The sequence below is a fragment of the Crocodylus siamensis genome, chromosome 1 (genome assembly GCF_052110815.1).
Source record: "Crocodylus siamensis isolate JL-2025a chromosome 1, ASM5211081v1, whole genome shotgun sequence".
Classification (NCBI taxonomy): Eukaryota; Metazoa; Chordata; order Crocodylia; family Crocodylidae; genus Crocodylus; species Crocodylus siamensis.
Window position 1 is genome coordinate 5588513 of NC_143395.1, and position 20571 is coordinate 5609083.

The following is a 20571-nucleotide window of genomic DNA, read 5'->3' on the forward strand; positions in this document are numbered from 1 at the left end:
TATCTAGATCTACATAGAGCTATATAACAATATATAATGTTGAGACAGTGACTTCGTATGTATCTATGTGAGCTCTAGGCACGCCGAAGTCACTTTCTCAACAACAGCTGTGTAGATTTAGATCTAGGTATACACAGGATTATCTAACTTTATGTATAACTATATAACTATAATTATGTGGATTATATATATATATATATATATTAAACGATAGTTACATATTGTTGCGACAGTGACTTCGTACATCTCCGTGTGAACTCCAGGCACGACAAAGTCACTTTCTCTGCCCCACGAAGCGAGGGGGGATGCTGTTTCCAGACAAAACCCGGACCACAGCGATCCCCCCTCTCTCCCACCTCCTCCCTAGGTGCCTCGAGTCGGAGGCAAAGGAACAACGCAAATGCAAAGCAAACCCTCAAGCAGCCGCGAGAGCTTCAAAAGTACCCTTAGCCTCAAAACCCCCCGCAAAAGATCTCTCTGGATGGCCAGGAGCAGCAGCGGGGCGCTGCCGGGGACGTGTGTGGGCAGGGCAGACAATGGCTGGGTCGGGCAGGGGATCCCGGGATCACCCGGGCGGGGAAGCGGGGGGACGGGCGGGCTGGTTGCGGGGCACCGGCCGGGGCTGAGTCTGCCTCTGCTGGGGGGTTTCGCCAGCCTGTAGTTGATCATTAGCCTGACGGGAGAGTGGAGACTTTCCTTCGGCTGCCAGCCCGGAGCCCAGGGCTGCCCGCCCGCGACTCTCCGGCGGAAAAAAAAGCAAGAAAAAAGCACCTTTCGGGGCGGGAGTAACCTTTGCACATTTTCTCTTCATTTTAGGAAAGACTTGTCCCGCGTGCAACCTTCCTGCCTTTCCCTCTCTCTCTCCCTCGCTTTCAGCTCTCCGCTTTAAATATTCAGCCTCTTCCAGAATTAAGCCCTGACTTTTGATCCAGCCGGACATCCCTTCCCGAGAGCAGAGCAAGCCCCCTACACGCCCGGGCTTGCCGTGCCCCGCTGCCAGGATCAATGGGATTCCCCGGCTTTGGAGCTACTTGACAACAAATTTCCCTTGGGTTGAACTAAGGCTCTCGTGCCCTTTTAAATCTCTTTAAATTGCGGCTCCCGGGTGGAAAGCACCCCCACGGAAAAAAAAAAAAAAGACCATAGAAATGCCTTTTCGTTACCCCTCTTTTTCATGGCGGGGCCAATTTAGTATCGGCTTATTTTAGAAGAAGCAAATGGATGTGATCGCGTTCTGTAAAGATCCGCTTCATGGACCCGCCACGGATTAGGAAATGGGTCTCATTTTTGGTCTTGATCCTGAAGGAAAAACAAAACCCCAAAGCGCTCTGAAAAAAGGCAAGCAACTTTCCCTGTTCCCTGATTATATCGCTATGCATCTCTCTCTCAACAGATGTATGCGTGCGTGAGAGGTTAGATATACTGGGCATATATATATCCCACTCTTATAACAGTAGGCTATATATGTCTATGTGTATCCCACTCTTATACAGAGAGACATATATAGCCTACTGTTATAGAGATACTGTGCAGATATAGATATATCTGCACAGAATATAAGAGTAGGATACACATATGTATCCGTGTGTGTATGTATATATCTCTATATAGCTCTAGATCTAGATATCTATAGATCTATATAGAGATATATATACACAGACCCCCATGTATTTTTTTTTAAAGCTTATTCATATGTACCCCAGAAATAAGGCACAAGAGGAGAAAGAGAGAGAGAAAAAAACAACCCACCTCATTTTGCTTTTAGATTGGGATTGAAACTAGACAGACAGAAATGCAGCCACGTATACCCGATCTCGGCTCCCCTTTCCTTTCTCTTTTAAGCCTTTTTACATAATAATAAAAAAAAGTCCCAAACCCTGACATTTGTCCGCATTTAATCGAATTATATTTAATTCGAGATCTAAAGAATCGAACTCCTGCGTTTCAGTCGCCTTCTTCCCACCTCTCGATCGGGGCTTTGATGTTTTAAATCGCATCAAACAGCTTTTTCCCCCCCCTCCAAAAAAAAAAAAAAAAAGTTCAAAACTTGGCATGCTGAAGAGAAATCTGCAAATAAAAAAGCATTTAAGTCTTTACTCTGACTTTGCTCAGTCCGTGTGTGTGTCTCGACATGTGCCTCGATGTATGCGCAGATCTCTATATGCATTATATATACCTACATCTCTCCCTGTAGATGTATATTTTATATACCTATAGTCTCTCTCTCGCATGCATCTTATATACTCACCTCGTAGATATCTTCATACTTGACATTTTCAACCAGTTTCCAGAGCATGATGGCAGCCTGTTCTCTAGGAGGTGAGTGCATTCATGTGAAGAGCAGATGTCTGGATTCTCAGTACTTCTCTGTCTGTAATGATCCATCTATAATTGGAAATGGGGGACAGACACCAAATCCGACGTTCCTCTTCCATCGCAACTTATATCTGTTGTCTGAAACAATAGGCTGCAGAAGTAAACCTCAATCGGATAGTAAAACATTATCTGTTACATAGTTACATACAGCTACCGACATAGATGTGACTTTATATATATATTTATATAAATATACGCATATCCTTATAGACTTACTTATACTCCCATATAGACAGCAAAAGGCATATACACGCATGCACATGGACATATACCAACGAATATATGGGAAGATCTATAAAATCTCACCTAGAGCCACATATAGACAAACCTATATCTTAGCGTCTATATAATCGCCCAGCACTGCATATACCTATATAGTCTCATGTATATGCAAACACATATATACCAAGCGACATAGATATGCATGTACATATACTAATGTGATAAATTACAATACACATATGCATATACATGAGTGTTTATCTATATATACACAATCACATATTGCGACCCACAAATAGAGAGGTTTGATGATGCCCGTTATTCTCCCAGCTGTATATGGATAGATAGAGCGCAGATATTTTGGGGACCCCCTTTTTTTTATGAAAAGGAAAGAATATTCGGCTTTTTCAATGACATTGTTCAACATTTATAGGGAGATATTATGCACACAGCCCCCACCCCCCTTCTTCCACTGTGCTTTTTCGTTACATGCCCAGAAATTGCCCCCCGCTCCGCAGCAGGACCCGCCAGCTGGGCATTAAGGGGGCAGTGGCGAATTAAAGGGAGCTCCTTTCATTTGCGACCCTTCTGCTCGGGACCTGAGCCGCATGTGGTGCAACTTGGGACACTTTCCCTTCGAGGCACTTCCTTAAGACATTGTCCCAGCAAAGTTCCCTATATGCTTCCACCCTGACCCCTTTGATTTTTTTTTTTGGGGGGGGGGATCGGAAACCTTCCTAACCTCTTACCCACCCCCCTGTTTGTCCAGTCTAGCATTGGCTTGCCTTCTCCATTTGTCTCAGCATCCGCTATGGCAAAGGGGAGGCAAGTGGAGCCCTTCTCCCGTTTTGGAAGCGGACCACTGCGCTTGGCAGTGGGCTCCTGCGTAAGAAAAGAAGGTGTTCCTCGTCCCCGGGTCCTAGCCCTGGGACTGCCAGCTCTGCCTGTGCATATCTTTTGTCGAGCCGCGTGTGACCACGTAGGAGCTAAGCTAGTCCTTTAGACTTGAAGCAACGGAGCCTTTGCAAGCCAACCGGGGGATGGCGGGGGGGGCGGGCTTGAAGGAAAGCAAGGCACGAAGCTCCCGAGTAAATAAGTAAATCTTCATTAGAAAAGAAAGAAACGCCCCCCCCCCCTCTTTTGAATCAGAAAGTGGGAATTCGTCTGCCACCCCACCTCGAAGTGTGCATCTCCACCAAGCTCAACCCACCACGGGGAAGAAACAAACAGCAGAGAGGTATTATATGAGGAGCCGGGCAGGGTCCCCCCTCCCCGGGGTTGGGAGTTATTAAAGCAGATAGGCAGGATTCGCTGCCGGGGCTGCCGCTGCCGCGGCGCGGGGAGGAGACAGCGGAGCCGGAGCGGGTCGGGGCGACCCCTTCCACCCAGGCAATAGTGATCGGAAAATAACTATTGAAAAAAGGCCGGGTAACCGGAGGTGGGGGGGAGCTGCATGTTTGCAAGCTAGAAGCCAGACAGAAAAATGCCAGGCTGATCCCCCCCCCCGCGCCCTTCTCCTTTTTACCTCCAGTGTTGCTGAAGTCTTTGAAGCCTATTCGAAAAGGCTAGTTCTGCAGTGTGAGGGGTTTTTTTTTTAATGTATTTATTTTTTAGGATACCTGGTGCTCTACCACTGCTTAGCATCTCGTGCTCTACTGTAAAAGATACATGTGCCACGTCTCCGATGGGAGGGGGAGAAGATCAAATCGATGCACCCATCGAGCACGGCTGCCCAACTAAAACAAATGTGCGTGGCTGTAAATTCGGATTCCCGAGCCCCGTGTGTTTATTAGCACTCAGATTTACAGCCTCCCTGCTGATCATTGGGATTGGGGGGGATTGAATTTAACGAGAACTTATTTTCTCCCCGATCCAATGATTGTGGAGTCATTTTAAAGAGAAACCCGGGTCCTGCTTCGTTTAAATGCATAACGAGATCTACCTGAAGGAGATTAGATGCGTCCTAAAAAGCAGCCGGCAAAAACGTCATCCTTCAGAAAGGATGTCCAGCTGTGGGTTGTTGGTTTTGTTTGCAAAACGCATCTCACACACACACACACACACACACACTTTTTGTAAATGAATGCAAACCAACTTGCAAAGGGCAACGTGTTCAGAGCCAGAGCAACTGCCTAAGGGATGTCATTTCAGGGTAATACTTCAAACCTCATCCTTGAAGGAGGGTATCCCGTTTTAAAAGTGCGATGGCAACATGGGATTCAAAAAAAAAAAAAAAAAATCCCCAAACTCTCCTTCCCCAACTTTGAAAGAATTAAAAATATCCAAGGAAATTGCTCCAAACTGACCACGGCGGAGCCGGCCACGTATTTTCAGAGGAAGCTTTACACTGGAGGCTTGGAAATCCATCATTGAGCGGGGTAAGAGCGCCCTCTGTCGGGATGCGGCCCGAAGCAAAACCTCCGTCCGGCCAGTGCAAAAGCTTTTTTAGTCCCTGCGATTTTTATGGGCTACAGCCTATAATGAGGATTTAAAACCTGCTAGAGCTTTTCATTTCTAGACATTATATTGACGGCTATTTTACCGCATTCCGCTCCCTCTCACCCACGCATTTTTTTTTTTTTAAATACTACAGGAAGCACAACTGAAAATATATTGGAAAATCTCCGGAGTTGCATCCGCCTCTTACAGTCAAGTAAGATTCTCACTTTACTGTTGGGTCCAAAACGGGGGTGTGCAAAAGAATGCAAAATAAATCGTCCCCTTTACTTATTCACATGAACAGCTTTTGTCTTTTAGACGCGCGCACACACACACACACACACACACACACACACACACAGAGGTTATTGTTATGGCATTGGGAATTCTATTTTATTTCAACGCACATTTTATTTGATTTATATTCCCACCTTTCTATAACAATTTGGTGAGTTTTTCTTTCTTTGCATCCTTGCTCTTTTATCTCTCTCTCTCTCTCTCTCTCTCTCTCTCTATCTACACACACATACAGTCAACAGTTTATGTTTCTGGTATTGGAATTTCTACTTTATTTCAATGCACGTTTTATTTGATTTATAGTCCCACTTTTCTTTAACAATTCCGTGAATTTTTCCTTCCTTGCTTACTCCCTTCGCTGCTTCTATCTATCTATCTATCTATCTATCTATCTATCTATCTATCTATCTATCTATCACTATAATAGATATATATCAATCTATATGTATAGCAACATAGATACACATACATATTTATATAGATAGATATTATATCTATTTATCTATCATTTTCTACCCATCTGTCTTTCTCTATAATAGATGTATATCAATCTATATGTGCGTTTGTGTACACACACAGAGAGAGATACCATATAGACAGTCTGTCTATCTATCTATCTATCTATTTATCCCATTCTCTCCCTCTCTCTCTATCCGTTTATCTTAAAGCGACTGTCTCATAAACACGCTTTCTCCCATCCTCCCCCCCTGTATTTCGGACCGCAAGGGCTCTCGATAATCACAGACACCTTCCTCTTGCCCCCCGCAGGGCCGTGCTGGCGGCGGCGCCGGGGGGTGGGGGGGTGCTTGCCCCCTGCTGGTCGCCGGAGCCCGCGCGCCCGCGGAGACGCAGACACCCGTTTCAAGCTGAACTGGCTCCGGTTTGAATCCTCTCCCGGTTCCTCCGCCCCTTCCCTCCTCCTCACGCCCACACCGGGCAATATCAGTCCCGGCGCGCTTTGCATTTGCCTTCCTTGGTGGGGAAGGGGTTAACACCATTACACACGCTGGCTGCAATTCCGGATTGAATCGCATCAGCCCCTTACTGGAGAGACGTCTCTTTTTTTCAGACTCATCCATATGGTAGCTCTGAGGTTCAAGAAGAAGTAATTAGGGCCCCTCTACCCCCCCTTGAACCTAGATAACAATCCAGCTTCCGATTTTATTTCCCTGTAAAGAAAATCTGACTTCTTCGCCTTTTTTCCAACCTGTAGAAATCATCAATGCACGTTGCCCATTCAAAACAACCTCGAGGCCGACTGGTTGCATTGCAGGGCAGGGAGGCTTTGGATCAAACCGACACACCCAAACCACAGCAGAATAAACCGGCTTTGCATTTTGGGACCGTGTTCAAGTGACCGGTGCCTGCTCGGTTTCTCACCATGGTCTGTGCTAGTAAGACGGATCCTACTTTCACTTGCCGGTATCTCCACTTATTTACTGCCCAGTTCTCCTTTCTAGTAATCCTCCTTGTTTTAGTAGCCCCTTGCAGAATACCTTAAAAAAAGGCAGTAGATCCATTACCAAGAGAGTGGCACTTTTAGCTTCCTTGCCCTGTATGCAAAACTGGCTCCAATCTGAAAGCACAGACTTTTCTTTTTTTTCTTTTTATTAAAAAAATTAAGAGTTTCTTAATTGAGGTGCTTATATGATTGCAGTCACATTTCTGCAGTCCTTTGCAAAGGCAAAAGGAAGGAGGAAGACCTGGCGTGGTCAATTTGGTGGCATCTATCGCTTATATTTTTATGCTAAGTAGCAGAGGTGACTTGAAACTCTGTAATGACTTCGTTATTATTATTGATCTTGCTTGCAGGGTGCTTAAATATTATGCAGTATAAAACCTCCAGTCAGCTACATATTAGTAATTGATATACTGTTTTGTTGAGGCTAGTTAAAGGACAGTAAATTGTTCATAGAGTCATAGAAAATGAGGGTTGGAAGGGACCTCTGGAGGGCTGCTCAAAGCAGCAGCATCCCAACCATATGAAAATTATAATGACTAGATTTTTCTAGCGATCCATCCAGTTATTCATCTGCCTCTCTCCCTGCTTAGCAAAGCAGTGTTCCTGGAGGTGGTCATGATTTAGAAGCATGTAGCAAAATCAGTGAACACTTTGCAGGCTTGTTCACAAGTAGGACAAGAATCCTTATTAAATAAATAATTTGCTATGTGTTTTAAGGGGCTCAGATGTTTCTCCATGCACTCTTCATCTGCCGTCTTTGTGAGACAGCTTTCTTTATTCTTTTTTCTTCTCTGAAGTCGGGGAGAGGGCTGGGGGGCGATAAGAGGTACAGGTGGTGTGGGAGAAAGCTCAGAAACAGCCCTCTCCATGTGAGCTGGGCTCCAGTTCTTACCACTGGGAGGCACTGGTGGTCTCCTGGGTGCACTTTTCCAGTGGAGAGGGGGGATGAACAATACAGGTCATTTTAGGAAACAAATATTATAACAGCTGCCGATGTGTAATAATGGAAACCTGCAGAGAGGAAGGAGTCCGAGAGTGAGAGAAAAAACTCAGACAGACAAATAGATCATTTCACAACTAAATATAATATCCACAGTAAAAAAAAAAAGAAGCTTGTTTTAATGCTTGCAGTGATCTGAGATGAAGAGTAGAAGACACACACAATTTAAACAATAAAATAAGTGACCATCTGGCCCCGAAAGAACTGTATTAAATACCCGCTCCGAACTAGTCCTCCTCCAACTTGCATATCCTGACAAGAGATGGAGCATGCCAGGCTGATAGAGGCTATTAATTGTGAGGCTATTTCTATGCTCTTTTACCTGAAGGAAGCCCTTTTTAAAATTAATTTCCTCCCCCCGAAATTGTAGAGCGAAAATGATGTGAGTTGAATAGCTCAAGTTAATCCACTTACAATGATTACGTTCTTGGTTCTGGTATGCCCCCCTCACTGCAAGGTCTGAGTGCCCCACAGTCTTAGCATTTTCATCCTGGCATTAGTTCAGCTGGGTAGAGCAGAGTGCTAATAGCACCAAGACAACAGCTTTGATCCCACCGTAGGACACGGGGACATTTCCTGCCTCAGGCAGGGAGGTAGACTATATAACCTGAGGTCTCTCCCAGCCCTACTTCTCTATGGATCTATTAGCATCCCTGTAAAGAAGCGCCATGCGGTTATCTGTATGCTTTGGGCTGGAAACTGAGGCACAGAGGGACTAAGGACCTGCTACTCAGAGACACTTAAGAAAAGGGTCCAGGGCTATGAATCTGGAGTGGGATTAGGTGCCCATTTTCCTCAGAGGAGTGGGACCTGTTTCTGTGCCTGGCACTTGGGTAGCTCCCGTTAGAGATCTGAGGGTCATGTTCCCAGCCAACTAATTCTCCCCATGCATTGTCTAGGGGAGGGGTCAGCAACCTTTGGTCTGGGGGCTGGATCCTGCCTGTGAAGAGGTCCCATCCAGCATGGGGACAAGTGGTCACAAGCTCCAGCCCATGCCAGCAAAAGGCCGCTGACCTCTGGTCTAGGGAGTTTGGGCAGCTAGTTTGGGGCTGAAAACTTCAGTAGATGGCAGGTGCCTAGAGCTCATATTGCAATGCTGAGCCTTGGTCAATGAACTTTAATGGAAGTAAAAAACCAGCCTGGCTTGAGGAAACTTTCTCCTTTCAAGGACTTATTTGATTTCTGGTTTCTCTGTTAGTCAGTGAAATGTTGATGTTTTTGACTTAATGGCTCCCCTGGTACAATTCTGGGGGCACCAGTACAAGCACCTGTTTATATGCACAGACGGATTGGAAAGGCAAAGGCAGTTCTTCGCTCTTATTCACCTGTAAGTGGTGAATGAGAACTAAAGCTGAACAAAAATTGACACTTCTCTCCTTTGGTTAACTTGGACAGTTCAGACCCTGTTTTTGTTCCCAAATGAGATGAGGCATTGTCATTTCAAAATGGCTCTTAGAAGGGAAATGCCCAAAAAATATTTATTAGGAAATATCAACCTGTATAGTTCCAACAGCTTGGATTGAAATGAAAATTCAAAGTTCCCCACATTGAGATTGAATGAACTCAGACCAGTTCTGCTGAGTTAACTCAGATCAGTAATAAGCCTCTTGCCTTAGGTGAGCTCCATTTCAGGCTTTGTCATCTCTTATGGGCTGAACTACCTGGAAGTTCCCACAGTTTAAGGTGGACCCAGATGTTTGAGCTTCATGAGGTTTAGGGGAGTCAGACAACTCTGGGGTTCTTTAAAGGAAATCTTATCCAGCCAAAGATCTGGCAGACAGGGGAGAAGGGAATCATCAGGCTCATTTGGTGGACTACTGCTCCCATAATGCACCAGACTCGAGTCATTCTCCTCCTGCATTGCACAGCAAACGCAACTGGGGCTACATTTCAGTGCGGGTGACGCAATCATCTAGGGTGGCTGGCCTGTTAGAGTTAGGAAAGTGCAGTTTAAACATTTTTACTTGATTTAAAAAAACCCCCATTTCCATCAGTTCAATGAAACAAGATATTGGGAACAATAGCTTTGGGTTGAGACCTAGGAAGTAGAATACCAGGATTCTTGACCCTCTTCAGGGGTTTAAACCCATACTTTCACTTCATAAGAAAGTGTCTTAACCATCGGGGTATGGGCTGGATAAAGCTGAGGGCCACTGGTGAAGCTGGAACCACTGCTGGGAAATAACACAGTCGCTAGAGCAAGGAAGAGCGCACGCAAGATGTTTCCTGACTTGGCAATTGGATGAGGAAGGCGTCCCCCTGGGATAGAGGGGTTGTTGGGCTCTGGTTTTTGTTCCCAGCTCTGTTTAGTCATTTTGTGGTTTTTTCAAATGACTTCTGGCTGGGGAGGACCTAGTGTCCAGGTTTTGCACTTCCCAGAGAAGTGGCCCAGCCAATAGACCACTGGGCAAAAGATGGGCCTTCCCGTCTCCTATCCCTTTGCTTGGCACTTAAAGGCATGGGTTCAGATAGCTGTGCCACCTCTGCCAGGCTGTATGCTGACATTATAGGAATGCATGAGGCTGTCCATTAAGAGACCTGGAGATTTTTCTTCTCACTGGGGGAAACAGAGTCTCTCTTTTGGGTCCCATACTTTGTGCGCTAGTGGTAGCAAAAACTTCCTACAGATGGAATAGGATTTGGGCCTTTTCTTCTGCCTTAACATTGAGCACAATTAGATGATGCACTACATAAAATTCTGGCACTCCCAGTACTTTTGCTGGATTTAGCAGTGGTAGGAAAGCTCGGTGGCAACGTCTCCCTTAGGATGTGGGGCACAGAAAACCGTGGAATCGGCAATGAGAGTAGGAGCTTGTTAAACCTCCAGAGCAGTGAAACTTCACAAGAGACTCTGAGGGGAAAGGAAAAGTAATGACTGTTCAGGCTGGTTGGCGGGTTCAAAGAAATATTCAGTGTGATTTCTGGATTGCCTTCAACAGTTGGGAAATGTCTGGCTGCACATTTGAATGGGAAGTGTTGAGGTGGGGCTAAGCAGTTTGAGAGCATAGCTCCATACCTTCATGGGGGTAGGAAAGAGGATGGGAAAATCTAAGGTAAAAGTGAAATCCGGGGAAGCTGAACCTAGAAAGGATGGAGACATTTTGGTTACAGGGACAAAACGAGAGACAAGACTAAAGTCACGCTACGTTAGAGAGAACCCAGTGCTCTGGTTTTCTTCTCATTTGTACTATTCAGCATCCAAATGACCCTTCTGATTTATCTAGAGGAACTCCTGATTCATACTTCTGATACACATGAATGAGACAGGACAATAGGGCCCCAGGCAGATTAAAAGATAGATACCTTGACTGACTATCCATGATATCCCCTAGAAATGGTATAAGAGGAGAGGTCTTGTGGTTAAGACAGTAGACTTGGACTCTACATACAGTTTGAATTTCTGCCTCTGCTGTGGACTCCTTATGTGACTTTGAGCAACCAGTTTCATCCCCTTGCCTCAGTTCTCCTACTGTAAAATGCTGATGAGGTTTTTTTCAGTGCTTCACCCATCCTATCTACTGAGACGGTAAACTTGTAAATTCATGAACCATCTCTTTGCACAGCATATAACACATTGAGAGGTATAAACTCTACTGTAAAACCAATAATAGTAATACAGGTATAATTTCTTTGCTTATTTTCTGTGAAATAATGATGGTGAGTATTAAGACACTGACAATTTACAGTTGGTCAATTTTCTGTTTTATCCCTGGATTTGGTTTAACAGACTCGAATTATTTTAGAAAGGATTATGACATTTCTAAATATTAAAATGGAGAATTATTACACATTTTACCTTAAAAAATACTTTACAATCAAAACCAGAGCCAGTGACCTTCCAAAATAATCTGCTTTTCATCCAAGTTTCTGTTAGTGTGAAACGTAACCATGAAGCATGGTTCTTCGACAAATATAACAATAATTAGAGTTCAGTCCTTTCATGTCCCTTTGTTGTGCTCTTTTGCAAAAGGATTTAGAAATCTCAGAACGGTGCTGGAGTTTCTGTTTAAAAACAGTCATGATTTGTCAAGTCCACCGATAGTGTTGTTCAAGGGTGACTCACAGCATGCTAAGTAAGAATCTGCATCAAAGCACATATATGAAAAATATCTATCTATCTATCTATCTATCTATGTACATAGATAGAGGTAGAGATAGATGTAGCGATAGATATAGATTTCAGGATCAAACTATCTCTGGACACATCTACACATGCACATTTACTGCATAATAACTGAAATTACTGTGCAGTGCAGGTATGCTCATACTGCACAGTAAATATGGCAACTTACATTGATGTGAGCATAAATTATGTGGGTATAAAATTTAGGCCTGATTTGTTACTGTACAGTAACGCATGTGTAGACACCTTACTGTGGGAATAACTTTAGTCCCAAGTCAGTCCACATACAGCGTTAATGTGCATTAACACCTGCACATGTAGACACCAGCCTATTCCTGCTTACTGCGCAGTAACTTACTGCACAGTTAATTTAAAGCAGCGTACATGCGTGTGTAAACATGTCTCTCTCTCTCTTTTCCTCTCTCTTTCTCTTTCTCTCTCACTCTTGCTATCAAACTTCTCTGTATCTCTATATCATTCTTAAAGTATGGGTACCAGAAGAGGGGACAGTATTCTAGTATGTCTGTGTGTGTTTATAGATAGTATATATGGAGTATTACAGACGCACATATATATATGCACACTATATATACTTATATCTAAAATATATTTTGTGTGCCTAGAAAGAACTGAGTCAAAGGGAAGATAGAAGAGGTTTGATTTTGCAGCACCAACAATAGCATCCAGTAAGTTACAGTATTGTGGACATACATTTGCCCCAAACATGTCCTGCACAGCACATGCATGTTGCACAATTAGAGGGTGTTGACTACTTGACCAGCTCTACTTAGACCCCTGGTATCACCATTTCTCAGATGAAGCCAGTACAATGTATGCAAGCCAACCTAGTCTATCTAAGGAGAATATGTACAGGTACATCAAGAAGGTGGATAGTAACAAATTCAGTGAGTATGATGCCAGACAAAAACACTGTGTGTATCTCTTTTAAAGAAATATCCAATCTTGATTTAAGAAATCCCATCGGTAGAGGATCAAACCGAGATAAGTTGTTCCTGTGTTTAAATACTCTTACAACAAAATGTTTGCACCCTGTTATTAGCTTGAATTTGAGCAACTTCCAATTCATACCTTTGAATCTGGCTATTCAATGATCTTCTAGTTTGAGGAACTTTCTCTCATCACATTTCTCAACTCCGTGAATGTACTTATAGGTTGTGATTTTTTTCAAGCACAGTGGACTTTTCATTGTAAGGCAAGTTTTTTAATTCTTCAATCATTCTTGTGATTCTTCTCTGAGCCTTCCTTAAGTTATCAATAACCTCCTTGAAGCGTGGGCACCAGAAGAGGGTGCAGTATTATAGTAGCATCCTCCCCAGTACTAATAACAGATGTAATACAACCCCTTTGTACTTCTTGGTATTTCCTTAGTTACCCATTTAAAGATCACGTTAGCCCTTTTGACTGCACTGTCCCATTGGAAGATCACACTCAACTGATGATCCACCGTGACCACCGAGTGCTTTTCAGTGTCTATAATCCTATTTTATATGGCTTACATCCTTTGTTCTTGTAAACGTGACTTTACCTTTAGCCATACTGAAACATTTATTATTCACTTGCCCCTCTCTTAATAAGCAACGTAAGCCACTCTGTACCTGGCCTCTTATTTATTTACCACTTCTGCAATTTTTTTTGTTCAATAATGGTTTTTGATTGCATTTTGCTCTTCTTGGCTCATTAGTTGAAATGGAAAATGACAATGCTACAAACTGAAACCTGTGCAATTCTATTGGAAACTCACCTACTCAGTGATGGTTCATTTACCATACAATTTGAAACCAGCTAGCAAGCCAATTTTTATTCCACTTAATGCCTTACATTTAAATTCTGTATTGTTTTAATTTTATAATCAAAGAGTTATGTTGTACCAATTGACATGCGTTATAGATGTTTAACTGCATTGTATTAACAGTGGGCAAAGCTACTTGTTCATTAGTGCGCCTTAGATACTGCACATCTAGTTTAGTACTTCTTCAATTAAGTGCCAACTAAATGGGCAGAACCTAGAGTAACTGCACAGTAGCACTGGTGCACGGTTATTTAGTGATGCTTACTGCACATTAGCCTAATAATACTGCGCAGTAGGCTATTAGCATGATTTGTGCTGTGACACGCTACTGCATGGTGTTATTAAGCTAAGCGTCTTGTGTAGACGTGCCAAGTAAAACCTTGGTCAAATGAATTTGTAATGTCATTGGAGATATCTAATTAGTCTCACAGGATCTATTTTCCATAAATCTGTGTTGAGTGGTATTCATTATATTACTCTCCTTTAATTCTTCATTAGGTCCTGTATAAATCATTAGGTTATCTTGCCTAGGATTTATTTCAGGGTGACAAGCCGATAATTACATATGTCATCCCATTTACCTTTTTTAATGACCACCATTACATTAGCTTTCCCCTCCCCCAGTCTTCTAGAGCTTCCCCAGTGCTCCAAGACTTATTGAAAATCAATATTATTGAACCAGAGAGTTCCTAAGCTAGCTCTTTTAAAACTCTTAACTTTCAACTTTTAAAACTTTCAAGTTTCAGGTACCAACCACTGATGAGGTTAGAAGAAAACATCTATTAGAGACAGATTATTTTATAATTGTTTTCAAGTATCTACAATTAGCCACCATCAGAGGCAGGCTTTGGTGATCTGGTTTGATGGCAATTCTTCTGTGCCTCGTTGTTTGCACTGTGTTTTCTCTCCATGCATCTATGTGCTCAGCACACAATGTAAACCTAGCTTTTGGTGAGAATTTCACTCAGCAAACAGGCTGGCACTCCTACTCTTTCTGTGTTTTCAAATGCAACATGGACAGGCCCGCTAATAAAGTCAAGGGGCCTGTAAGCTTAATGACCCATTGGAGTCACATGGCTAGTGCACCCCAGTTTCTGTAGACAGCAGCCACAAGTAAATGATGCAGCTTTCACCCAGTTATCGCTGTATCAATTACTAACGTTTGACTAGTGCATAACGTAAGTTTGGCTGGCCCATGTCTTGCAGAAGGGCATCCAATATTTAAAGACATCAAGAGCTGGACATTACAGTGCTAAATCCTTCCGATTATTAACCCTCCCCCACCGCACAAACCAGTGTCCTGTCTCCAATTGTACTTATCTGGTTTAGCTTCCAGTCACTGGGCTTTCCTTTTCATGATTCCTCTTTTAAATTAAATACCTCCTTAATACCCAGGATTTACTCTCTGAGGAGGTACTCAAACACTGTAACCATCTTGTTGATAACCTAAACAGACTTTGCTCTTGATGTCTTGCACAAAAAGGTATACTATTTTCTTTAGTCCTTAAATCATCCTCATGGCTCTTTTCTGCACCAGGTTCAGTCTCTCACCCTCCATTTAAAAATGTACAGAGGCTAACAAAATAAGATCTGTGTCCACGTGTATGGCCTCTAAGTACTATGATCATGGTGGTGATAACAATACTGGTAACAACAACAACGTGGACACCGGAACTGCTTATAGTAATCTGGTACGTGTCTCACCAGTGCCATATACAGAAGCAAAGTTGCTTTTCTACTCTTATAACCATGTTTATATATCTAAAGATTGTATTAATTTTTTTTTTGCAACATTTATTAGGAACTCATGCTGAGGTGATTGTCCACTATACCTCCTAGATCATTTTCATAGTCATCTCATACTGGGGTACATTCTCCCTTTCCATTTGTCTGATTGTCATGCCTTGCTTTTAGATTCATAACTTTGCCTTTTCTTTGAAACACACTTTGTTTGCATAGGACAAGTATATCAATGTATCCAGGCGGCTCTGGATCAGCCTTGGATCGGACCAGTGCTACTTTTCTTTGAGTCTGATTTTATTCAAGTTTATCCTGCTCTCATCATTATTTATTACTGTGGCATTCTTTGCAAATCTGGTCAACAGTGGGTCTGTCTACACGAGATGGTAAATGTGCAGTAGACTAATTCTACTTTGTATTAAAGCGTCACAGTGAAAGCCATGGTACTGTGCTAATGCGCAGTAGAATCAGTCTACTGCGGATTAGCATCACTTAAAAGGCATGTGACAATGCTACCGCTCAGTAGCACCAGTTACTGCACATGCATTTATTACCTGCTATTCCAGGTACTAAACTTAATGCTCAGTAACCACAGTACATTAATGCATGTGTAGATGGGCCCAGTGAATTCATATTTAAGTCCAGATCACTGAATAGGCTCCATCTTGCAAACCCACATACATGACAAAAATGTAATTCCACATGAGTAATTCCAGTGAATTCACATTTTCAAGTTCCATTCAAAAGCCAGTTCCTATTAGTGAAGTACAGTTGAAAAGAAAAATCCCAGTAAAATCATTTAACCTGGGAGGCTCAGGAGACATAGGTTCAGTTCTACCAGAAACGTACTGTGTAATCTTGAAAAATTCACTTAATTGTTCTATTCCTCAATTTCCCATATGTAAAATGAAGAAAGTAGGAGGGGCTCAGCATTTGACAGAAGTAGCTATATGGTATTTTGTAAGTGGTGTAAAAATGACCCACTTAAATGCTGAACGTTTTTATTCCTGGTAAGGATATATAGAGTTGTTGTGACACACATTACTGTAGGGGGGAGTGGTAAGCATGTTGCTTTTAAAAAGCAAGTCAGGATTCAAATGGTCTCAGTGGGCACGTCTACACATGCATTAATGCTCTGTGATTAGGGCACATTAAGTTTAGTGCCTATAATAACTGGTACTAACTTAATGTGCCGTAATCGGCAGTACTGCGCAGTAGCACAGGCGTACAATTTTTATGTGACCCTAATGCACAGTAGAATTAATCTACTGCACTTTTAGCATCTCATGAAGATGTGCACAGTATGTGCTTTGTTTTAAGCTTATTTTAGCTTGACTTTTGAGTCTGGTCCTGGAAGTCTTTTCAAAATTACTCTTTCTGGGTGCCGAGGTGGGTTTTAGGTACCTCAGAGTAATGCTCTGAATTGCAGTGGAGTTTAAGTAAGGGTTAGGACATGTTCAGTGCATAATTCCTCCATGTGCATTGCTTTTGAGAGTACTCAGCAGCCCTGGTACGTACACCTATGGAGCTCTGCAGTCCGAAGTGGAGATGTGTAATGAGTTTAGGTACCTAACCAGTGTTGTGGCTCCTGGCACAGGCCCTTTCAAACTGAGCAAGTGTGTTTCTAGTGCAGTCCCAAATTGAGATATTCTTGGTTCTTTACTATAAAAGAATTTTATCAAGGACCCAGAAAAAACATAAATATCAGTAAAGTCTGCATGTGATTGGAAGATGGGAGGAGTGATAAATATGAAGAGAACAGGTTCTGGTCACAGGTATCTCAATATAGCCAAATGTAAGGCCATATATTTATGCATAAAGCATTCTTACAGGACAGGGGACTTCATAAGAAACCATGATGGGCTCAGTGTCATGGTACTATGTCAGCAAAACCTGTGCTCCCAGTGTGACAGTGGCCAAAAGGACTCATGCAAACTTTGGGTCTATAAATAGAAGACTATCGTGCAAGAGTTATGAACATTGTTGTCTTTAGAAACCCCTCATCATTAAAGGTGATGGTGCTAGGTGAGGGTGGTTGAGTCAAGGTGTGTGTGCGGATGACTGTACACATACCTTTTGTTACAAAACCTGAAACACCCCTTCCTGTGTGAATTCCTCTGCTGCTGCTGCCTCATCTTTCACTTTCCCTCCTTTTCGCACAAGTGCATGCTGCTGCTGTTCAAAAGTTTATGTAAATCAGCAAAGCCCCAGGATGGTGGTAGCCCCAAATACGGTTTTCTACATCAGCCAGGGTTCTGGCCCAGAATCAGTACGGATGAAAGTGGTTGACACTGTGAGTGCGTCTACCCATTGCCTTACAGTAACATAGCAGCACGCTATGTCACCGTGCAGCACACTATAGTAACGTAGCAATCACGCAGGTCTACATGTGATCACTAGCTATGGTATAGTGTACCGCTATGGCAGCATAGTGGCAAAATCTAACCATGTGCTGCAGTATGGTGTACATACTGCACCGTGCTTTAATATTTCCAAAAGGAAGTAGTAAAGCACTGGGCCATAGCAATATTACTGTACAGTGATGTGTAGACATGCCCTGTAAGTGGGAGCTTAGGTTCCTACAGAAGTTCAAGCCCATGTGGAAATAGGCAGGCATTTTAACAATCACATCCTTGGACTTAGCAGGTTGATTTAGCTAGCTTTAAAATAGCTAGCTTGGGTATTAGAAGCAGTGATAGCCACAGCACAGGTGATCTGAATATTAACCCTGTTCCTTGGGTGGGTTTTAAAATCTGCCTTGAACTCCTTGCTGTCCCATGTAAATCGATATCAGTAGCTGAGCTAGTAGTTAAAGTGCACCTACGCTAGACATACCCTTAGCTCCTAATGGCCAGATTTCAAAGGGATTTAGGTGCCTAAGGATGCTATTAAGTTCCTAATGGGATTTTCAATAGATGCTTTGAAATCAATGGGTTTTAGGTACACGGGGACATTTGAGAATCTCAATAGTTGACTAAGTGTTTGTCCCTAAGTCACTTTGGAAAATGGAATTTAGGATCCTCAGTCAGGTAGGTGTTTTTAAAACACCTATCCTCTTCTGATGAGAAAACAGGCTTGGTTGATAAAGGAAACTGTGTTGACACAACGTAGATTTCTATAACGCATTTCATTTACTACCCCATGAGATTCTGAGGAAAAATCAGCACTATACAATAACAGTGCAGACTCTTTTATTAAAAACAAGCTGATTATTTAAAAAATAATTCTCAGTGGGGAACCATCTCCTCATTAGGAGTCTTCAGTGAGAGAATCTGTTTCCATTCTTAACTGTGTAATTCAGCATTTGTGTCCGTGATCTGGGGGAACAAATCTTTTAAAGTTGGCAGCTTATGCAGAAATCGATGAAATGTAAATGACAACAGGTCAGGTCCATGCAGTGACTTGCTCTGCAAGGTAATTGGGATGTCACTTGATCTACGTGCATTTAATATAGCTATTAAGGAACAATGACTGTAGGTCATATTTAGAGATGGGGGACAATCTTTTGGAAAGCAGTGCCTCAGAAAAGAACTTAGATGTTGGGTAAGAAACCGTTGCGAGCTCATTGTATTATGTGGAGGCTAAGAGAATCAATGTGATCCTTGGGGGTATAAGGGGGAATATAATATAGAAACCACTGTTTGCAGTATTAGAGAGACCATACTTTGAAAGGACATTGATAAATGGGAACGGGCTAATGAAAGAGCTTCAGGAATGAATAAGAGCTTGTATTATAGCAAGGTCTGGTCTAGCTGCCTTGCAGTGATAGACAAAAGAAGCTCAATCTATTTAGCTTAGTAAAGAGGTTAGGAGGTGACTTAATTACAGTATCTAAGTACTAACATGGGAAAGACATTTTTAACAGTAAAGGGCTCTTTAAACTAGCAAGTACAAACTCCCAGAGATCCAATTGCTGGAAGCTCAGGCTAGACAAATGCACAGTAGAAGAGATGGGAGAGTATTTTACAAGCATAATTAACCACTGGAACAATTTAGTGAAGGATGCAGTGAATCCTCCATCACTAGATACAAGCATGTCAAGTTTAGATGTTTCTCAGAAGATAAATTATGCTCAACCCAAAGTTATGGCCGTGTTTTAGGAAGGAACCAAACCATCTGTTGACATGTTATAGCTTGTGTTCTGCTCAGAGTCATACTAGGTGATCATCATGGTCCCTCTAGGTTGAAAATCTGTAGATCTCAGAGCTCTCACCTCAGCATATTCCTTCATAAAAGAATTCAGGCTGAGTTAGATTTCTGTAACAGGGGTTACCACTGCTGCACAGTCCTTTTGCACGCTCCCCCTGGAGCCTGCAGCTTGATACATTACAGCTTCAAACAACTGCAATTGTTTTTTAGAATGATCTGTTCTTTTTACTCCTGTTCCTCCTGTACCTCCAATTGTCTTTTTGTAAAATGAAGTTTGGGTTCTTTATTTTTCAAGGAGAATTGCTCTACGCCCTTTCGGAAAAGCCTCATCCTGCAATGTAAAAAACAGCCTGCTGTTCTGTTGTGCATAAGAGGCCTTTTATGTTTGAATTCATATTAGAAGACATATTGAAAATTGGCCAGCATTTGTTGTGATAGAAAATGCTGAAGTTAGTGTACCTGAGGCATGTCTACACATGCATTAATGCACTTTAGTTAATGCACATTAGAGCTAGTACCTCCATTGTGAGGTACTAGGAAAATTTGCAATAGCCTGTCTTAATGCACATTAATTAAAGAGCACGCTTTTTTAGGGCTCCTATACACATGCAGGGAGCTGGCTCTGATGGCTAGAAATCCAGCGTGTTGGAGCAGGCATGATTAATTGAGTCTGGGCATACACATGCTCCAGCAGACTCTGGTGTCACGTGCATTAGCGTCCCTGCACCAAGAAATGGTGGTGGGGCACTTTGAACTAAAGCTCATTCATCTGGCTTCAGCTGTCTATCCTGCCCAGCTGCAGGGGGGCTGGACCTGATGAGCTCATGAGGTCCCTTCCAACCCCTAACAACTATGAATGTATGATGAGGTTTAGTTCAAAGCACCCCACTGCCTTTTTCAGCATGGGGGTTGCTGCTACATGTGATGCTTGGTTGATTTTAATTAAAAGACTC

The 20571-nt window shown here is 42.7% G+C and overlaps 2 protein-coding genes across 8 annotated transcripts in view; one reads left to right on the forward strand and one right to left on the reverse strand.

Moving 5' to 3' along the window:
* TFAP2B (transcription factor AP-2 beta) overlaps nucleotides 1-3814 on the reverse strand; it is a 52136-nt gene extending 48322 nt beyond the window's left edge. The window contains exons 1-2 of one of the 5 annotated variants that reach the window (XM_090030619.1): nucleotides 3775-3814; nucleotides 2249-2454 (exon numbers count right to left, since the gene is read on the reverse strand). In XM_090030619.1, coding sequence (XP_089886745.1) covers nucleotides 2249-2329 — 81 coding nt within the window. In that variant the 5' untranslated portion in view covers nucleotides 2330-2454; nucleotides 3775-3814. Of the gene's footprint in view, nucleotides 1-2248; nucleotides 2548-2682; nucleotides 2865-3774 lie in introns of those variants that run through there. The other 4 variants (XM_090030629.1, XM_090030676.1, XM_090030659.1 and 1 more) reach the window with 4 other exon arrangements.
* The window catches only part of LOC149872517 (uncharacterized), a 73160-nt gene that overhangs the window by 2746 nt on the left and 49843 nt on the right, over nucleotides 1-20571 (forward strand). Inside the window, exons 1-3 of one of the 3 annotated variants that reach the window (XM_090030712.1) lie at nucleotides 3385-3835; nucleotides 4213-4345; nucleotides 5192-5251. In XM_090030712.1, the coding sequence (XP_089886838.1) occupies nucleotides 4283-4345; nucleotides 5192-5251 (123 nt within the window). In that variant the 5' untranslated portion in view covers nucleotides 3385-3835; nucleotides 4213-4282. Of the gene's footprint in view, nucleotides 1-3384; nucleotides 3836-4212; nucleotides 4346-5191; nucleotides 5252-20571 lie in introns of those variants that run through there. The other 2 variants (XR_016439656.1, XR_016439657.1) reach the window with 2 other exon arrangements.